Source organism: Gymnoscopelus braueri (assembly GCF_963280865.1).
Source record: "Gymnoscopelus braueri genome assembly, chromosome: 15".
Classification (NCBI taxonomy): Eukaryota; Metazoa; Chordata; class Actinopteri; order Myctophiformes; family Myctophidae; genus Gymnoscopelus; species Gymnoscopelus braueri.
The window spans coordinates 3,828,260-3,850,740 of record NC_137620.1 but is presented as its reverse complement, the minus strand read 5'-3'; the positions used below and the strand labels follow the sequence as shown (position 1 = coordinate 3,850,740).

Below are 22,481 nucleotides of genomic sequence, written 5' to 3'. Positions count from 1 at the left end.
TCACAATGCATCGCATTGTGACGCATTGTGAGCTTGTAGATCTGCTATTGTATCCCAAATGCATATAGGGCTGAAGTGGTTAATATATGTTTTGTAATAATAATCAAAATCTACAAAGTAAATTGTAACTAGTAAGTAAGTTTTCAAATAATTGTAGTGGAGTAAAAGTACAATATTTGCCTCTGAGATGTAGTGGAGTAGAAGTAAAAATACTGAAAATTGGAAATACTCCAGTAAAGTAAAAGTAAAAGTACAGTACTTAAGTACGGATAACTTGTACAATTGGGGTGGTTGTATTTTGTCTCCCTGCTCTTCTATATTGAGACATTTACATCGTGTCAAAGGTCATGTCTCACCTAGACACAGGATCTGACACAAATTTTGACCTGATGGTCAAGATTCAATTTATCACCTGAGCAAGCAGGCAGGCTCTATTAGCTCAATAGTAAAAATTTGCGGAGGAAAACCGGGTTCAAATCCGGGTTAGAAGAGAAAAGTTACGTAGTGCAGCTTTAAGTACAGTACTTACACTGTAAGTGGTTACAGTGGTTAAACAGATTGTAAAATTGGGCCTTTTCTTACTTCCTTCACAGGTGTTACCAATAATACTAATGAAGGCTCTGTTCCATTCTGGTCAAACAGAGTCAGGGTGCTGATAGTGTGCATGTTGTCACTGGAAACACTATGCTACACCAGTGGGTCTCAAAGTGTGGTCCAGGGACCCTCATGGCCCCTTATGGGTGTGTCACTCTGAGAGTGTACAAATGGAAACAAATGGACCCGTAAGGGTCCATTTGGTTCCATTTGTACACTCTCAGAGTTAAGGGGGGTCCTTGAAGTTTGAGAGCCACTGTGCTACACACAATGGAACAGGGCCTTCATTAGTATCATTGGTAACACCTGGAAGTAAGGAAGAGGGCCAATTTCCTTCCAACATGGCTGCTTTGCGTAGAGCCTATTCAGCTAGAGACCCCCTGGAACCCCCTCAAGGACCCTGGGGAACCACTGCCATAAAAGGACACAGGGTAAATACAGTGGCGTGCCTTGCCAGTCACCCCTTCAGTGTAAACACCCCTGACGTGCGTACGGTCCATGTCCCAAATGGTTCACATGCCTTGAATGAAAATACAGTGGCAGGCAGCTCTTTTGCACGTGTGACCTTAGGGTCTGCTTGTGGTTTGACATCCTGCCCCATCGTGGTTGTGTGTTCGCCACACTTGACCAAGCGTGAAACACAATGTGGTCCAGATTGGCCACCCAGGACCCCTTTCCCTCACTGTTGTAGCTCTTAACTGGTTTTGCACGGGACCCACAGTCTCCTATCGCCATGAAGTCACAACCCATGTTTGAATCACACTTGTCAGAATCTAGTTGTATAAAAATATCCTGTTATATTTTTATACAACTAGATTCTGCCAAGTCCTGTAAAAGACACGCTGTGATTGGCCAGTAGTCAGGAAGCTTGCCTTCTCCAAAATGGCGCCCGAGATACAGACGCCTCAGAGCCGGAGGAGATGTCTACCTTTATTACTCCTACAGATTTTGTCCAAACATCACACAAATTGGCATCTAAAGTTTGCAGGAGAGGCTCGTTTTGAACTAATGCCTCAAATCATGAATGCAGCGTCTGATTTCGAGGAAGAGGGGTCCACTCATAATTCCGACATCCCATTATTCCGACCATTAGGTTAGTGTGAGGTTAGGATTAGTAATAATGGGATCAACGGGACGTCGGAATAATGGGATGTTGGAATAATGACGTGGCACCGAGGACGAAATGCCACTTTTTTCACATTGGCCTATTATAGCACAACCAGGAGGCAGATTTTTTTCATATTACTATATCACCTTGATACCAGCTCAGCGGCCTTGTGGTTAGAGTGTCCGCTCTGAGACTAGGAGGTTGGGGTTCGACCCCCGGCCGTGTCACACCAACGATTAGAACAATTATGAAACAATTGTTGGTTGCTGGCTTGTTGTTGATTCTGTCTTTTTATTACATTTTTTGTGTGTATGTTGTCTTAAATATGTGTCTTTGTAATCTAAAACAACATTTAAATCTATGAAAATATTGAAAAAGAGAGAATGAAGTATCATGTCAGTATCATGGTCAGTATCATGTATTTATGTACCTTAATGCCTTAATTTGTGTACAAAGAAAGTGTTGCTCAGTGAATTGTTTCGACTTATGCCCCCCCTTCTAGCCATAGTTGTCTGTGGACTTTCAGTGGGGTTCATTTCATAACATAATTTGATAGTCAATATTGTACAACAGATTTGCCATAAATCACATTTTATTTGATATTTCTTAAACATACATCAGTCCATTCCCGTCATGGCAACAATACACATTGTGTCCTTTTCTGAGAAAAAAAACAAGAACTTAAGATTTACGAAGGGCGTTTGTGTGTGGGGCGGGGGGGGGGGGGGGGGGGGATAATCATCAGGTTACACTTTGCAACCAATCCAAATAAAACACCTACAGCAGGGGTCGTCAACAGGGGGTCCACTAGGGGGCCACCAAATATTTGTGTGATAGGATTTCTGTTTTACATTAGCAATATGCAGGGTCCCTGCTTCATCTCTCTCCCAGCTAAGGGGTCCTTGGCCTGAAAAGCGTTGAAGACCCCTGACCTACAGCATAAAACCCCACAGATATACCATTGCCATTGTTGAAGAAACATGCGGGATACTGTATGTTTCTTCAACAATGGCAATGGTATATCCTAACATCTCCCTCTGCTCTCCACTAACATCGCGTCACCAGACTTTCCACCTCGGAGGAAAGCGTGGTATTTGTTCTAAAACTAGCCGTGTGATCCGGTTTAGAAACAAGGAAAAAAATAATTGTGGTCCCCGTTGGCGTCGCATTGTTTTTGTTCCCCACAAAATGCGAATCAATTAGCTTCGTCTCGCTAGTTGAGACGTTTTTTTTGTTGTGTCACACCCACTGTGCAAATAAGTCTAAAACCAGACAAAAAAGGGATAAAAAAAAAAAAACCTGGACCTCATTTGGACCACAATCAATGGGTGGGTGTACAAAAAAACTCGGCCCATTTGGTCGCCTCCGGCCGTTACACATCTGGAGGAGTGTTACAATTCAAACAATGCCATTTATTTATTTATTTTATCCAGTGGAATAATGTTTTCAGACAGATGTAAGAATTTAAGCCTGTATTTGGCAAAACAAGGGGGGAAAAGGCAGAATTACTAGCTTTATCGATGGACGTGAAACATCTGGAGGCGAACGAATGGGACCAATTCCAGTACAATTTACACCCAACTTAAGAGTAGGGCCCTGGTAAAAAAAAAAGAAATATTTTAAAACATCACCTTTAAAGATTTGGCCCACTGGATACAAAGGACAAATGGGTGCAAGGGACCCGCATAACTCTGAGAGTGTACAAATGGAACCATTACACTCTAAACTAAAGAACCCTGAGGGTCCCTGGGCCACACTTTGAGAACCACTGCACTATACACCAGAGGTTCTCAACCTTTTCAGGCCGGGACCCCCATATTTAAACTGGGGACCCCCTCAACCCTGACAAGCACTTGGAATTGAGGCATTACATTTAGTTTGACTCGATTCCACAGATAAATATTGTGAAAATAGCAGATCTACAAGCTCACAGAGGCGTATTTTCATTTTTTTTGCCTCTTTCTTAGTTAATATTTGGCAATGTTTGAAATGTCTTTAGTATAGTTTTGGGTAAAAGTAATCAATGTGCAGCCTGTATACACTTGGTTTGTTTACTGTTGAGTGAAAAAACAATGTTACACATTAAGCCAATCATCTGGGGGACCCCCCCCAAAAAAGAGCAAAAAAAAACAGGAAATAAAACGTAATGTGGGGATACACAAACCAATACACGGGGTACAGCTCCAAAAAGCTAAAGAACTGGGCCCAGAGACACCACCTATAACTCCATAAATCACAATATATAATATATTTATAAAAAAAAGTAAACAAACAAAAAATATAGCAACCGATAGAATTCACACAACTACCTCCTTATATGAAAATATGATTTGACTTTTAAAGTGTTCCACGAGTCGTACAATGGCCTTTTATTAAGTATATAACAATAAATCTATAGTTTACATTCTATCGTAGAGACTGTCACACAAACGCACGCATACACACTCACACGTTTCTCTGTGACGAGGCGAACACAGACAGTTAATAGTAAAACACTTTTCCCCTACGTATTTATTTAAAATCCACGTCATTCTTTGCTTTTATGCCAGCTGCAAATGATTAAAAAAAAAGTCATATTTGTAAAATTTCCAGACTCAAGGCCAACTTCAAACACTCCCAAGATAAAGCAAAGATAAGACAGTCTACTGTATAGCGACTTACAGTACATCAACTACCAAAACAAAATCTCATTTATATAATCACCATAATAAAAAAGCAAGCTTGTTGTTTGTACTTATAAGCCTTGTATTTTGGAAAAAAAGATACTTAAAAAGATGTGTTATATATATATAGATTGGTCATCGTGCCTTAAAGGCAAAGCGTCACATTAACTCCTGTCCATTGACGAGTCCTTTGAAATATTGACAACAGAAGAATGACACTATAGTTAAAGGCTGAACGCTTTCGTATGACGTTTCATCAGCCAAAAAAAAACAATCCTGAAATTCTTAGACTAAAGCCTGTAGGACCAGTGATTCTCAACTTTTTTTTTATTATTATTTTTTATTAACTGACCCCCAATTTGATATGCATTAGGCCACGGAGCCCTATTTTATTGTGGTTGATTTTGATTTCTGGGACCTTAATCTAAGAACACTGTGATTTGGTCCGATATGGTCTGTCATTTGGTCCATGATAGGCTCTGTAAATGACTGTAGTTCCCTTTTCCGGGAGGTGGCTTGGCTTCCCGTTTCCTGTTCAACTTAGCATAGCTTCAGCAGCAGATTTGAACTGGAAACATATGACACCTTCATACAGTTCGTCGATATCATCGTTATCATCAGTCATGATCAGTGGTGTAAGTAACTGAGTACATTTACTCAAGAACTGTACAATTGTGAGGTATTTGTAATTTACTTGAGTATATCCAATTTACATTACTTTTACTTGTACTCCACTACATCTCAGAGGCATTTTTTTAAAAACTTTTACTCCACTACATTTATTTGAAAACTATAGTTACTTTGTAGATTTTCATTATTATTACAAAACATCTGTTAACCTGTTAAGTAAAAAATGTGCATACTTTTCATGATAATGCCAAATTGTGATATCTGCCAAACTCTACTCTCCAAACACTGCTGATTCACCATGCATTATTGCCTATACGAACTCAGCCTATCAGCATGCTTGTCAAAGAGATGACTTAGGCAGATAGTGATTTATTATTAATATATATATTTTTTCTGAAAACCTTAAAATACAATTATGCAATGAGGCTTAACGAATGAAATGAAGGTACGGGAAACAGGAACAGGAAATGGGAATGCCGCCTTCCGGAAAGGGTAACTACTGAGCCACTACACAGAGCCTATTTCTATACTGAACTATAGGTATAGATATAACAGTGAAACTCTGATAAAAATAGACATTAAGTATCAACATTTAAACTGGGGCCCCCCCACCCCCCGGAACCACCCCCCACCCCAAAGGACCCCTGGGGTCCCCACGTTGAGAACCACTGCAGTGAACCACAAGTATTACAGATGAAGAGAATAGATCCACCACTGTTACTCATTTTGAAAACTATTTTAAATCTTAGAAACACGTCTAAAAACCCGCGGGAGGTCGCCGAAAACCGCAACAAAACACGCTTCAGCCAAAAAAAAGAGAACAAAAACAGCACACATTCTCTCTATAAAATGATATATTGGGACATTGCGTTTTCTTTTTATTGTTTTTTTTTCATACGTCAACAAGAATCTTTCAGTCCAGCAGCGACGATAATGTAAACAACACTCTGGGTGGGGAATCTAGCGTCGATGTTTGGGTGGGTTTGGGGCTGGTCTGCTGTTGGCTGAGGGGGAGAGGGGCGTCCGTGAGTCGGGGTGGTGGCAGCAGTCGAGGGTCTTCCTTCTCAACTGGAACACAAGAGAGAAGAAACGTTGGGTTTTGATGCTTAATTTACAAAAAAATACATCACGTGTTTTACATTGTGCATACAGTAGAGTTTGGGCTATGGGAGGTTACAGCCGTCGCCATGGTTACATCCGTGCAAGCTATGGGATGACTGCTGCCCAACACTACTACCGTACTGCGCATGTGCTCAGTTTACTGTTGCTGACCAGGGACTGGGCAGGGACTATACTCCATGCGCTACAACCAACGCATGGGACAGGACGACATCATTTTCACAACTACTCCAAAAACACATCCCAATGTTCTAATCCAGGTTGTGGGAGCGACGGGTCCGGCCGTGAGTGTGTGTGTTGGTACTTTAAGTACAGTTTGTACCAATACGTTTGTACTTTTAGTACATTTCGAATACAGGACATCTACTTCTAAAACACAGAGTGTATCTACGTTTTAGTATTGATACTATTACTTAAAGAGGTGGTGCCATGGTTTTGCACTTTTTCTGTTTTTCATGTGTCTATGAGGTTGATAGAACTTCATTAAGCTTAATGAACTGGAGGCGTGTCCAGAAAAACATAATTTTAACACTTTCAGTACACTTTTTTGAAAAAAAATATTCCTCCTAGTATAACCACAATACCTGATGATTATGTTTTAGGGGGGGGGGGGATCACTGAAAATCACGGCACCCCGTCTTTAAGTAACAAATGTAAGTACTTCATCCATTCACAGGTGGTAACCCTAGTTATAGTCACCTTACTTATAGTCACCTTACTTGGCGGGCACGGTGGGCGAACCGGAGCGGTGGAAGTGGATGTTCTGCCACTTGCCGTCGCGGCGGTGCCAGATGCGCGTCTCCTCCGACTGCATGGTGCGCGGCAGGCCGCCGGCGTCGATGTACTGTGTCAGGCGGATGTAGGCGATGCACGCCGCCTCGTCGCCGATCAGGTGCACGTGCGGGTTGAGCAGGATGGTGTGGATGGGCAGCTTGCCCTTGGACAGAGCTGGGGGGGGGAGGGAGGGAGTGAGAGAGAGAAAGCGAGAGAGAGAGAGCGAGAGAGATGAAGGTCGTTAGGTGGTCAGCTGTGGTGGAAAAAGTAGGCATACGCAAATTTTTTACTCAAGTAAAAGTATCAATACTGCAGTGTAGAAATACTCTGTTACAAGTAAAAGTCCGGTAATCAAAATGTACTTGAGTAAAAGTACCAAAGTTTTATTGGCATCAAAATGTTGAAAAAAGTACCATTTCACAAGTTAAAAAATATATTTTGAAAATAGCAGATCTACAAGCTTTTGTGAGCTGGTAGATCGGCTATTTTCAAATGGCCGGAATATATATATATATATATATATATATATATATATATATATATATATATATATATATATATAGGGCTGAAGTGGTTCATGTGTTTTGTAATAATAATCTAAATCTGCAAAGTAACTAAAGCTGTCAAATAATTATAGTGGAGTAAAAGTAAAAGTATAGAGCACCGAAGTCTGGCGTAATTTACGCATCCTACCTGGGTCACGGTTCCCTCCCCCCATTCAGAATTCCCATTGACGTGTTTAATATCACGTCAAATAAGAACCGTGTTCCAAAAATAAACAAATGACCCTGGCGGTTTGACTCTTATGGAAATGAAGCATCAACTGACGGTGAGAAAACGCTAATGTTACATCCGCCAAATTAGTTACATTTTCGCCAGAAACAGACTGTATCAAATATGAGTGACTGACTATGATAAACGATACAGAGTCACGTCCCTGACAATATCGCCGAGAGAGTTTGTTATTTTTCGACCACAATTCTTATATGAGATGATTCAATGTTATTCTCCATAGATAAATGACTTTACGAGGGGATGAACGAGTGACGTCAGGACTTCTGTACTCTATAGCAGTGGTGGAAGAAGTACTCAAAATGTTTACTTAAATAAAAGTAGCAATACCAAAAATACTCTTTTACAAGTAAAAGGCCTGTGTTCAAAATGTTACTTGAGTAAAAGTGATAAAGTATTGGCATCAAAATATACTTAAAGTATCAAAAGTAAAAGTACTAAAATGTTTGAAAATAGCCTATGTATAAAATAGGGCTAAAGTGGTTAATGTATGTTTTATAATATAATAACAGCAGTGTGTTCAGTGAGCAATGTGTACCGTTCTCAAAGTAGAAGCGGTGGAAGTCGGTGCCCTCCACCAGGTTGCCCAGGGCCTCGGGCTCAAAGGAAGTGAGGCCGGGGTCACAGATCTTTCTGGAAGAACGTAAATACACAAACATCAGTAATACGGAGTGTGTGTGTGTGTGTGTGTGTGTGTGTGTGTGTGTGTGTGTGTGTGTGTGTGTGTGTGTGTGTTCCCCAGCACTGAGGTTCCTCATTGCTTGCACCACACCACAGAATAGATAGCTGAAACACTGTCACACATCTTGAATGGCCGCTATGCATACAAAGGGATGTACATAGCACGTCACGATAGAATAGTGGAACTCATAGCGAAGGACACATCAAAATGTCATAGAGAGAATGTACAAACATTCCCCTGTCATTTCATCCATGTTCCATCTCTGTGATAACCCAGACATATACTGTACATCTTTGACAGCTAATACACCATATGATGGTGTAGTTGATGAAGAGTCCAGAGAGGTGTCTGTATTAGAGATAGCCTGCACCTTTGACCTTTGCCTAGAGGAGGCCCAAGGTCATTAAATACCAACCACTCCTACATACCATCTCAGAGCTGGGCTATAGGTGCAGACCATTTGTTTTTATATTTGGCAGCCTGGGACATACCCACAGACTAGTTGTTGGAGGGCTTCAACAACTTAGGATGCCCAACATGGAGGCAAAAAGGCTGGCACAGTATCGTGCCATCTCTGCTATAATTGGCAGCCGCCAAATATGGCGGTGACGCTGTTACTTATACCCATAGAGGACTGAGTGACATGCCTATTGTATCATGAAAACATATGCCATGATTCTGTGAATGTAACCTTACTGCACCTATAATATGTGTGTCCCTGTATGTATTCTCCTTTATGTGGACATAAATAAATGGTTGAAATGTGTGTGTGTGTGTGTGTGTGTGTGTGTGTGTGTACTGAATTGCAGGTGGCTTTTTGTAGTTGAGGAAACTTAAGCTGTCGTTATAAAGTACCATTCTGCCATCTAGTGACTCTTCTTTTAACTGCAGAGTGCTTTCCTCACATTAAACAGCAAACATATATATATTTGACAGCAACTTTTAATGAAGAGTTAATTCAACGATGAATGACACATAATAAAGTGAGTTGTGCCAACATATAAAACAATAATACAGTCAAGTATAATTGTACTAAGGGTACAATCATAATAAAATAAAGTTTAATTGTACTCACGTGTATGCTTCAAAGTCTCCATTGTTAATGGCCTCAATCAGCTGCTCTGTGACTTTAATAATCTCCTGTTTACGAGCTGCAAAACACGCGCACGCACACACACACACACACACACACACACACACAGTGAACACTTTACACAAAGTTGTATATAAACCACTTGTGTTCAGAACACAACCACACTGGGCCAGGTAAAGCACGGAACAACGGAACAAGGATACACTGCTGATTCAAACTCTGAGAGTGTACAAATGGAACCAAATGGACCCGTACGGGTCTATTTGTACACTCTCAGAGCTACAATGGAACCAGGGGGGGTACAAAAGTCGACGGAAACAAAATACATACAAACACACATTGTATACAAGAGATGCACAGTTAATTGGTTATCATATCACTATATCGGTCTTAAAAATTCCATATCGGTATCATGTGCAATAACAAAATAATATAGCGGTTTTAGGCTATATTTTATTTTATAGTATTGTATAATATCTGTGCTGTCCGGCGGAAACCAGCTAACTTTAAAATGTTCATTTTTCAGGAAATGAAAAAAAGTGGAGTTAGGAGGTTTTGTTCATCATTGATAAGAACAGCTGAATGGACCTCCAAGCTCACAATGAGGTTGAGGTCAAAAGGGGGTGGAGCCTGGAGTCAGCAAAACCAGCTAACTCCACCGGAGTTTGAGGATCCAATGGAGTTAGCTGGTTTTGCCAGAAGCGCTTTTTAATGCTTTTCATTGGTTCAATGGTGTTCAATGGCCCTGAATTATGGAACAAAAATGCAAAAGCGTCAAAATGGAGTTAGCTGGTTTATGCCGGACAGCAACAATATGTATGTTTATAATATGTCATATTTATATTCGAATGTGAAGCTGAAAAGTGTTTTGTGGGGATGAAGGCTGAAGATTCAATGTGTTTTCTGCGGGATCTTTCGAAAGGTGTCAACAAATTGGAAAACAATGTTAAGTAAAAAACAATACTACATTTAAGTTGTTTAATGAGCTAATATGTTCATCAGTAGGCCTAATAAATCAGGTATTAAGAATGCTTTTTTGAAGTCTGCATCTGCATCCAGGATCACAGCTATTGTATAACAGGTGTCAGGTAGACCTGACACCTGTTATTCTATAAAATCTCAATATCGTGCATCCCTACTGTACACACACACACACACACACACACACAAAGGATCTGAGGAGAGACCTGTGAGGACCGTACAATAAGTGGGAAAAAGTCAGTGTGGTTCACGGTTAACGACAGTATAACGTTACCTTTCATGCTAAGTAGGACACCTAGGAGATAACGAACGCAAAACAATGAACAACATGCACTTTTCAGCCACAAAACCAAACAAAAAAAAATGCTTCCAATTGTTACAGTAACATTGACACGATGGAAATGACAGCGATATGAAGCTTATGATGTGGTGATGAAGGTGCACGGAATGCAAAATGAAGGGAAAAAAAACGCAATGTCTGCAAAGACGACCGTGGACCTTGTCACCTTGTGACGATATTTTTCTTTTTTAAACTATGCAACTTATGTAAATATTTGTTACTATATATCGTTGCTGTTGGGTGGAAACCGGATGGAAACATTTTAGAATTGTGAAAATAGCCGATCTACAAGCTCGCAATGGGTCGCATCACGACACGTTGTTAGCTTGTAGATCTGGTATTTTAACTACGTTTGTGTGACACCCTTGCATGTGTGACACTCTTTTACAAAAAGAGATACAAGGTTTCTGCCTGACAGTGAGGATATGCTGCCATGTTAACTGCCTCACTCCATTGCCATTTTAACCATGCACCTATGTTTATATTTTACAATCGCGCATTTCGATACATCTGACCTCTTTTTCTGTTTCTTTCCCTGTCTTTAACCCATTAAGACAGGGAACAAATCTGTGTCATGTTAAGATTTATTTGGCTATTCAAAAATAGCAGATCTACAAGCTCGTGCCGCGCTATGAGCTTGTAGATCTACAAAAAAAAATATTTAATCAGGAAAATTTGTGCAAATCTTTTTTTAAAGCCAACATTTTAACTCAAATCTTTGCTTAATTTTTCTTTTAAACGTATGTTGCTATATCAATGGTTCTCAAACTTTTTCACGTCAAGGACCACCCAAAATGTATATGTATTTGGTCACGGACCCCCATCTCAAAATATGTTGTTCCAGGGACCCCCAGAAGCAAAGATTTGAGTTACAAATGTTCGCTTTAAAAAATATAAATTCAAAGATTTGCACAAAATGTTCAAGATTTTTCAAAATGTGCAGATCTACAAGCTCATAGCAGGGTTTGAATAGCCAAAGTATAAAATAACGGTTTAAGTGGTTACACAGATGTGTTCCCGGTCTTATGGGTTAAACTGCAGATGACTGGAGCTTGCACGACAAAAAACGTGACAAATGAAGTCGTCTTTGTTGCCTTTACCTTCAACGGATTCGTTTCCACTCGTCTTGCCTGCGGTCTGACTGCTCACCGTTCCAAGACCGCTTGTCATTTCCACACAGGTCAACAACAACAAGGCACAAACTGTGGTTGAACGAAGCATGTTTCCCTACCAAACCTTTCTTCTTGCCACCCAGGTGTTGAACGCCTAACTGTACCTCTACTGCTTAACTACTTTGCCTTTTTAAGTCTATGATCCAGTTTGAGTCCTGTAAGCCTATAGCTCTATTCTTTACCTGTCTGCTGCACCTGCTATACCTCTTGGGAGTATTTCAGCTTTTGTACCTCTGTTCTTTACCTCTAGGAGTCTTTTAACGGGCAACAGAAAAGCTAACAAGAAGAGAGAGATAAGGTACAAGACCTTTCTACGATTGGCTCTTTCTAGGACTGACTTTGTGTGTGGGTCTGTCCGTCTGTTTGAGCACGGCCTCAACAGCTGCGGCTGATTGCAACACAAAGATGCAACCAGTTACACTAATTATACACACGCACGCACGCACGCACGCACGCACGCACGCACGCACGCACGCACTCACGCACACGCACACACGCACACAATAATACTTAAAATTAGTAAAAAATACTTAAAAGATGTTAAAATTAGTAAAAACACGTAAAAGTCAGAAAAAACTTTTAAAAGTACTTAAAATTAGTAAAAATACTTTTAAGTCATCAAAGTCTGTAAAAAGTCACAAATTTAAGTCATAGCACCTGAAAGTTACTAAATTGAGTAAAAATACTTGCGCACGCACATTCACTCACACACGCACACACACACACACACACACACACACACACACACACACACACACACACACACACACACACACACACACACACACACACACACACACACACACACACACACACACACACACACACACACACACACACACACACACACACACACACACACACACACACACACACACACACACACAAAAACGACCGATCTACAATTTGAGCAAACGTACTTTAAGTACTTAAAAGTTAAGTGAGTTAAAATATTGTTGTTTCTGTCAATATAGAGTTATTTTAAAGCAGCTGTCTTAGGCTAATAATAGTCCATGAATAGACTGACACAGCAAAAACCTACCAACGATGGTGTTACACAAAAAAAGAGGTCTTTGCTATTTGCAAAACCCAACAAGAACAACAACAAAGGTCCCCAGGTCCAGGCCAATGACACCAGTTATGTTGACACACCAGACAGACCTTGCTCTCTCGCCTTCCGTTTGAAGCGGCAATACATAAGTGGTGTTGACCAGGGGAGATGTTTGGCTTCTCCTTATCAACCAGTAGACAGTGGTGTAAAGTAACTAAGTACATGTACTCAAGTACTGTACTTAAGTACAATTTTGAGGTATTTTTGGGCGGTGAAACCGCCCCTATAAGTGAGATTTGGAAAAATGTACATTTTCCTGCGCTGTGATCTGGGCCCAGGAAATTATTAGAATTATCCAGCGCTGTGATTGGCCAATCACAGCCTATTCAGGACTGTGATTGGCCAGTGTCACATGACACATGTGCATAGCCCTATATAAGCAACCATAACTTGAAAAAAACCAAAATTTGGTTTTTTTCAAGTTATGGTTTTGTCCATCATAAAGAGTGTTTCAATAAATGTATTTATCCTTTGTACATGATTGATCGACTCCATTCAGTATTGTGATTAGCTAGCAAGACACCGCCCACTTCACACAGGGTGTGATTTTTTACTTTACTGGAGTATTTCCAATTTTCAGTACTTTTACTTCTGCTCCACTACATCTCAGAGGCAAATACTATACTTTTACTCCACTACAATTATTTGAAAACTTTAGTTACTAATTACTTTCCAGATATAAATTATTACATTATAAAACATACATTAACCACTTTAGCCCTATTTTATACCTAGGCTATTTGAAAATAGCAGATCTACAAGCTCAAAACGCGTCGCGACGCGACACGTTGCGAGCTTGTAGATCTGCTATTCTCAAATATTTTACTTTTTTGGTACTTTAAGTACATTTTGATAGCAATACTTTTGTACTTTCACTCAAGTACATTTTGAATTCCGGACTTTTACTTTAACAGACCACTTCTGCAGTATTGATACTTTTACTTAAGTAAAACATTTGAGTGCTTTTTCCACCACTGCCAGTAGGTGTCCTACCAGACACCAGGGCCTAAATGTCTCAATAGAGTAACACACACACACACACACACACACACACACACACACACACACACACACACACACACACACACACACACACACACACACACACACACACACACACACACACACACACACACACACACACACACACACACACACAGGATTTCCTGTATAAATCAAATCATAATCAATAGAAAAGTCTCCACAGCTGCAGGACATAATGCAGTGATTGGTACAGTGATTAGGGTCATTACAACGCACTGTGGAAAATACACCAACGCACACTGAAAAACACTGTCCATCTATCCATCCATCCAAGTTATCGTTGCTGTCAGGCAGAAACCAGCTAACTCCATTTCCCCCCATAAATCAGTGCTATTGAACACCCTTTACGTCCACCCTCCACCCTTTATTGAACCAATGAAAAGTATTAAAAAGCGCTTCTGACAAAACCAGCTAAGTCCACCAAAGGGTGGACTTAGCTGACCTCAACCTCATTGAGAGCTTTGAAGTCCATTCAGCTGTTCTTATCAATGATGAACAAAACCTCCTAACTCCACTTTTTGTTTAGTTTTTGTCATTTCCTGAAAAATTATCAGTAGACATTATGTGGGGCATATGTCGCATTAGGAGGCGCGGCTCTCCCTAAAAAACATGGCAGTCTCGATGACCCGTCGCCCGTCTCTTAAAAATAGGAATTGAAAAAATCCCCAAAAGGCAGCACATCCAACATTTCTAATCAATGGAGGACAAAGTACTAACATTTCCACATTTTTTAACCCTTACGCGTCTTTTTCGGCCTTTTTTCAATTCCTATTTTTGCTAATATGTATACTGGATTTTGGGTCTAGCACTCCACTGAGAACACCCCCATTGCTGATGCACAACCTCTTTTTCTTATTTAGTTTGTATATCTACCAGTGGTGGAAAAAGTACTCAAATGTTTTACTTAAGTAAAAGTATCAATACTGCAATGTAGAAATACTCTTTTACAAGTAAAAGTCTGGAATTCAAAATGTACACACAAGTATTGGTATCAAAATGTACTTAAAGTACCAAAAGTAAAAGTACTAGAATGTTTGAATGTTTGAAGATCTACAAGCTCACAACACGTCACGATGCGACACGTTGTGAGCTTGTAGATCGGCCACTTCAAATAGCCTAGGTATAAAATAGGGCTAAAGTGGTTAATGTATGTTTTATAGTATAATAATTTATATCTGCAACTAGTAACTTAAGTTTTATATAGTGGACTAAAAGTACAATATTTGCTTCCAAGATGTAGTGGAGTAGAAGTAAAAGTATAGACAATTGGAAATACTCCAGTAAAGTAAAAGTACCTCAACATTTTACATAACTACAGTACTTGAGTAAATGTACTTAGTTACTTTACACCACTGATATCTACTGTATGTCTGCCACGGCCGCAACGAGCAGCTCTCCCTGCTGAGCAGGAGAACACCTGTTTGATTGCATATGGACTCGTTTGCACTGAGGCTGAAGAGGTGTTGTGGCAGTGTGTGGCCACCAGAGGGAGCAATGAAACAGCGGAGCAGGTACAGTGCACTCTCAGGTCATTTAATCCTGTTGCTCACATTAAGCCTACTGTAATAAAGCCACCAACCACAGACCATGATATTACACTTTAGTTTACTGCACTGTTAAGTATTCACTGTTCATTTAAAGGTAGAGTTAGTGATATTTCATGGTTAAACCTAGATGTTTTTTGTGAAAAGGTTAAAGCTCTTTCCAGATGGTAATTATTATTGCTATAGTGTGTGTGTGTGTGTCTGCCTCTCCAGCTCTTTAATAAACAGAAAATACTGTTTTATCCTTTAGTGTTCCAGTTCCAATTCTGTCTTCTAATTTCATCACTTGTTTATCCTAGTATCCTCCTGTATGTCATTTAGATTGTATTTAGAGTATTTAGACAGATGCTTGTTTACCTGGTATACTATTTCAATGTAGAGATTATTAATATCTTGATATTACATTGTTTAGAATGATGCTAGGTTCTTGGTTTACCTAGTGGTAGGAACAGTCCTCACATTTTTTACTTAAGCAAAAGTATCAATACTGCAATATAGAAATACTGTGTTACAAGCATAAGTCTGGAATTCAAAATTGACTTGAGTAAAAGTACAAAAGTATTGGTATCAAAATGTACTTAAAGTACCAAAAGTAGAAAGTACTCATTATGCAGAATGTCCCATTTCAAGTTTTCAAATGTATAAAAATCTTTTGGAAATAGCAGATCTACAAGCTCACAATGCATCGCATTATTGTCGAGCAGTCGCTCTGGATAAGAGCGTCTGCTAAATGCCAAAAATGTAAATAGTAAATTGTACGAGTACTCTCTCCTGATTGGATGAAATTGGCGCGCAGATCCTGAAAATGCTTTTCCGGTGTAGTAAAGAGCTGTAGAGACAGAGAGACCCCTTAGCTGAGAGAGAGATGAAGCAGGGACCCCCAGTACATATTGAATAAAATTGTGTTCCAATTCATTTTTTTTACTTTTTTGGCCTAAGTCACAAAAACAAGTGACTTAGGCCAAAAAAAAATGTATATTTTGGCCTAAGTCACACTAAGGACATAGGCCATTATACTAAAAGGGGAGGGCACAGCATGATCCTTTTCAATTAGGAGATAGGTGATTTTACCAGAGGTGGCCGGTGTCATGAGGAGCTGACTATATCATTTTCCTCAAAAAATTACGTAGGCCATTAGTTTAGGAAGGTGACGAAATAAAACACTTCATAAGAATTTCAGTATGTTCAAAAACGAAATAAAAACTTGGCTATCGGCTATTTTCACTACTGAATAGGGCTTAAATTGTTAATTCATAATGAATTTTATTATGAAGTTTGCGGCCCGAGAAGTCACCAAATGTAAAGTTTTGGAACCCCCTTGTGTTATGCAACTTTTTTCTGTTTTGTTTTTCCTTTTCATTTCCACGAAAGAAGCCACCTCCGCCATGGCACACACACAGACACAGACCATCCATTATTCAGCGTGTTTGCAAATGAGTCACGGTCTGGGAGTCACAGTCTGTCTAGCATAGGAAACACCATTTCCCTGCGGCCGACAGTACGTGCAACTTCCTCCATTTCTGTTTCCGCCGCGGAACCCCCGCTTCTGTGCCAAGGGTCGGAATGTCACGAGAAGCCGCCGTTAGCCCATTCAATCCGGGAACGCATCTCTGTCATTTTAAGATTTCTTTGGCTATTAAAAAATTGCAGATATACAAGCTCATAGCGCGGCACCGAGTGCCGCGCTATGAGCTTGTACATTTTTGCAAATCTTTGAATGTGTATACTACAAATGTCTTCTAAATTCTAACCGTTTAAAAAAGAAAAACATATGTTTCTATATCAGTGGTTCTCAAACTTTTTCCTGTCAAGGACCCCCAAAAATGATATGCGTTTGGCCGCGGACTGGAGCGATACATCTCAAAATATTTTGTTCCAGGCACCCCCCCCTCCCCCGTCCAGAAGCAAAGATTTGAGTTACAAATGTTCGCTTTAAAAATATATATATATTCAAAGACTCGGACAAATTTTCACGATTTAAAAAAAATAGCAGATCTACAAGCTCATAGCGCGGCACTCGGTGCCGCGCTATGAGCTTGTAGATCTGCTATTTTTGAATAGCCAAAGAAATCTTAAAAAAGACACGGATGCGTTCCCGGTCTTAATGGATTAGCGCAGCACTCTCAACTCCAAAACTAATTTCTCAGTCCTTTTGACAGGGGAAAAAAAGACTGATTAAATATGTCAGATTGGGATTGCAGTCTGAAGTATGGAGACGCTGAGGTGAATGGACAATAAGAGTGAAGGGGGGGAAAAGTGGAATATGAAAACTATCTTCCTTTGAAAAGAAAATGAACAAATGCTTCCCAGCGCTATCAATGGAGTGGTGGGTCACCATAATGCGAAGCAAATTTTGCTGCTTTGTTGAACAAAAGGGAGGGCCGAGAAAGAGAGAGGCTGATAACCCTGTCGGCCACAGATAACAGTAAAATCCTCAGTGTATATCGTCGCTGTCGGGCAGAAACCAGCTAACTATGTTTTCCAGCTTTTTTTCCCATTAATTTGTGCTATTGAACGCCCTTTACATCTGTGCGTTGATATGATATTGAATAAATATAATAATAAATAAATGAATACAAAAACAGTATTATACATGCATAATAGATGGCAGTGAGGCACTTTAAATAAGTAATTCAGAAAGCTGTCAAGTTGTGAGAGTAACACGCATCCTTCGCAAGCATTGCTTGCATCCACAACATTAACAGGTCACAACAACGGGGGTCGGCAGCCATCTTGCCCAAATGAATCACACGCGCGGAAACCCCACCAACCTGACGCACTATTAACATCAGAATGCTAATGTCAATGTGCACTTAGACACCAGCTGGGAGTCCCCGGCTGATCACCCATCTCTCTCTGTCTCCCTCTGTGTGTGTGTGTGTGTGTGTGTGTGTGTGTGTGTGTGTGTGTGTGTGTGTGTGTGTGTGTGTGTGTGTGTGTGTGTGTGTGTGTGTGTGTGTGTGTGCGCGCGTGCAGTGGTGGAACAAGTACTCAAATGTTTTACTTACGTAAAAGTATACTTGTAGATAGGTTTAAAATAGGGCTAAGGTGGTCTCCAACTAAAGTTTTCAAATAATTGTAGTGGAGTAAAAGTACAATATTTGCCTCTGAGATGTAGTGGAGTAGAAGTAAAATGACAGAAAATTGGAATCTCTCTCTCTCTCTGTAGTTTGAGCTAATCCCCAGGATGGGGATGACCAAGTCATTAAGCCCGAGTTATACTTTGTTGCGCGCAATCAATCTAAAATAGTCAATCTACAAGCTCACAACACGTCACACACTGGCTGTGTCACAAACCACTCACATAGTGTACTGAGTTTGCCATTTTGTAGTGTTGTATCGAGTATCATTATGCCCTATATAGTGGACTCATGATAACCCACAATGCATCGTGAAAAGCAGTGTACCACCGCGAGCAGCGTCATCCCACTTGATCTGCCACAATTGAATTGTGATCTACTAGAGTCCGAAAGTGCTTTTTCTTTTTTTTTTTGCAGATAAAGCGCTGAAGTCTGACGTCACTGCCATTAGAGGGCGCTGTTACCCTGGTTTGTGGCTTTCTTTTTTGTGTTGAAATCCCCATTGGAGAATCTTAGATCACAACATAAACACACCACCCAGGCGATTTTAGTTCAGTAGGCTATACAGTCAGTCCCTAGATAGTGAGTAGGAAGTAGCGAATGAGCAAATAATTTCACATATCATTGTGCCGCTATTCGTTAATGTGTCATTGTACTGGACACACAAAAAAAAGACCTTAGAAGTCAAGACAAAATTGAGCCTCTCCTTCATTAAAAGAACAACAACAAAAACTATTCATAGTGTTATTAACAGTTTTTGTTTGTTTAGTGGTAGAATGATGGCAGCATGATACATACATGTACTTGATAATGGACTTTTGCGTACATAAACTAAATATAAAATATGAAAGGTGGAACAGCCACATGATATGAAACAAGAGCAAACAACATAGCTGATGAAAGCGGCATGATGGACAAAAAAAACCAGACAACATTAATGCTAAGCTACACATTATTGTGAGAAGTTGCGGTACAAACCGGATTTGGGATTTAGCTACACTGGGCATCGTGCCAACATAATGCAGAGGCTTATTTGCTTGTAACTCTGAGTGTGTACAAAATGGAACCAAATGGACCTGTTTGGTTGCATTCGTACACGCTCAGAGTTAAAAGGCAGGGAAAGTGATTTTCTTTGGTTACAATAAGTGTTAAATAGCTCTATATTCTGATAGTGCTCATTGCTATAGAGTGTTTGTCCAGTAACAGGAGTCTCCATGTCTCTCCAGCTCTTTATTAAACAGAAAATGCATGTTCCTGTCAGGATACCAATTTTTATCCGGATAGAGAACTCAGCCGGGATACAGATAAAACAAGTGAAACTGGAAGTGATGACACAAAGAAACGAGCAGACATAATTGTAACTGGAACACTATAACTCTCTACTTGGTAGGTACTCTCTCCTGATTGGCTGGAATTTTGTCACCTACCTGAAAACGTATTTTCAGTATATTAAAGCGCTGGAGAGACTCCTGTTACTTAAAAAACCCTCTATGGCAATGATTACTATCAGAATATTAGAGCTTTAACGTTTTAGCAAAACACTTTTTGTTTTAACCCAAAACATATCACTTACCCCACGTTTAAGATACTATGCTCTTTTCGACCTTTGTTCGGAAAGGAAGGTGATATAACTACGAATTGACGTCATTCCAAACTTCCGATTGGGCGGTACTCAGAAATGTCTCTTGTAACTCGTGCACCTCCAGATGTCCCAAGCCATGTCCGAACCGGTAGTGCTTTTACGATGTCGGAATACCACGTATTTGGCCTTTAACCCATTAAAGCCAGGAAAGCATATGGGTAATTTTAGATATTTTGCGTTTGCTATTTAAAAATAGCAGATCTACAATCTCACAGTGTGTCACTTCGTGCCGCGCTATGAGCTTGTACATCTGCTATTTTTGAAAATAAAATCTCGAACGTTTGAGAACTACTGATTTTGAAGGCATTTGTGGAATCGGCCTCAGGTCTTAACCCTTTAAGACCGGGAACGCATCCGTGTCCTTTTAGATTTCTCTGGCTGTTCAAAAATAGCAGATCTACAAGCTCATGGCGCGGCACCGAGTGCCGTGCTACGAGCTTGTAGATCTTCTATTTTTGAAATAGAAATCGTGAAAATCTTTGAATATAAATATACACTTTTAACTCAAATATTTGCTTCTGGGGGTCCCTGGAACAAAATATTTTGAGATGGGGGGTGTCCACGGTATATACATATCATTTTGGGGGTCCTGACATGAAAAAAGTTTGAGAACCACTGATATTATAGCAACATGAGTTTAAAAAACAACTGTTAGGATTTAGAAGACATTTATAGAACCCCCAGAAGCAAAGATTTTAGTTAAGAATGTTTGCTTTAAAAATATATATATTCAAAGATTTGCACACATTTTCAAGATTTTCCAAAACATTGCAGATCTAAAAGCTTGCAGCGCTGCACTCGATGCCACACTATGAGCTTGTAGATCTGCACATTTTTTTATAGCCAAAGAAATCTGAAAATGACACAGATGCGTTCCCGCTCTTAATGGGTTAAACGGGTTAAAAAGGACACTCCTGTTGCGCCCCGTCACTGAAAGCACTTCATTTTGAGATAACGAAAGGAGGACGATTTTGTAAAAAAAATAAAATAAACAGATCATACCTTTCACGTCTTCGTCCTCGATGGTGGTGTTGGCGCTCTCGCTGGACTCCTGGGAGAAGGACAGACAGACGGTGGGTTTGTTTGGTTTGTGCATAGGTGACGGCGCAGACACACAGGCCCAACCAGACGCAAGGGAAAAAAAGAGACTCAGAGACGGGGAAGAAGCTCCGCTCTGGTCGGTACATTTGGCTGGCTCTGTCAGCCCGTTAACAACCCACGGAAGCACTAACCGGCTACCTTTTGGAAAACCGGGATTTATTTTGGCACTGTGACCCGCTTTTCATTGTTAATCCCCCACTGGTGGAGGAAGAAGTACTCAGATTATTATGTTTGTGTGTTTTTTTTTTTTTTTTTACTTAAGTAAATGTAGCAATACCACAGAGTAGAAATACTCTGTTTGCAAGTAAAAGTCCTGTATTCAACATTTTTACTTGAGGAAAAGCACAAAAGTATTTGCACCAAATTTTACTTAAGTACCATAAGTAGAAACACATTTTTAAAATGTATATATAAAAACAAATTTGCTTAGTATACCATTGGGTTTTATATTAATAATACAGTATACATCTACAAAGTAAGTAGTAACTCAAATACAATAATTACGGTGGATTTAAATTACAATATTTTGCCTCTAAAACATAGTGGAGTAAAAAAGTATTGAAACATTTAAGTAAAAAGTACTTCAAAATTGTACTTAACACATCAGGTGCCAGCATTTTTTCATAACAACTTACGTTGGGTGCCAGCATTCTCCCCATTGACTGCGCTTTGCTGTTTAAAGCTCTAGACTCCACGAGGAGCAAATCCATGTAAAAAAAAACATCCATTCATGTTGCGCGATGACCCTGGCTACAGCCTGGAACGATAACATTTCACTCGCGAGTTACAATGGGGGGGGATCGCGCATCGCGCATGACCGGTTTTCCCCACCGGAAACAGATTCGGAGATATAGGTGTTTTAAAGAAGGAAATAGACAGGAAGTGGATGGCAGCCATGTTTTTTTTCCCGGTGATCTATCTGGCCTATCCTTCTCAAGATCACAATGGGTACTCCCAGAGCTGCTCTAGCCCCGCCCGTGTGGAGAAAAACGAAAAAAACAAAAAGACATA

General features: G+C 40.1%; 1 protein-coding gene across 6 annotated transcripts in view; it reads right to left on the bottom strand.

The window, feature by feature from the left end:
- Positions 1-3,202: 3,202 nt before the first annotated feature.
- camk2d1 (calcium/calmodulin-dependent protein kinase (CaM kinase) II delta 1) overlaps positions 3,203-22,481 on the bottom strand; it is a 151,969-nt gene continuing 132,690 nt past the window's right edge. For 5 of the 6 annotated variants that reach the window (XM_080452047.1, XM_080452050.1, XM_080452052.1 and 2 more), the window contains 5 exons: positions 21,372-21,420; positions 9,438-9,513; positions 8,219-8,313; positions 6,829-7,062; positions 3,203-6,063 (listed from right to left, as the gene is read on the bottom strand). In XM_080452047.1, the coding sequence (XP_080308173.1) occupies positions 6,830-7,062; positions 8,219-8,313; positions 9,438-9,513; positions 21,372-21,420 (453 nt within the window). In that variant the 3' untranslated portion in view covers positions 3,203-6,063; position 6,829. The remainder of the gene's footprint in view (positions 6,064-6,828; positions 7,063-8,218; positions 8,314-9,437; positions 9,514-21,371; positions 21,421-22,481) is intronic. The other variant, XM_080452049.1, reaches the window with a different exon arrangement.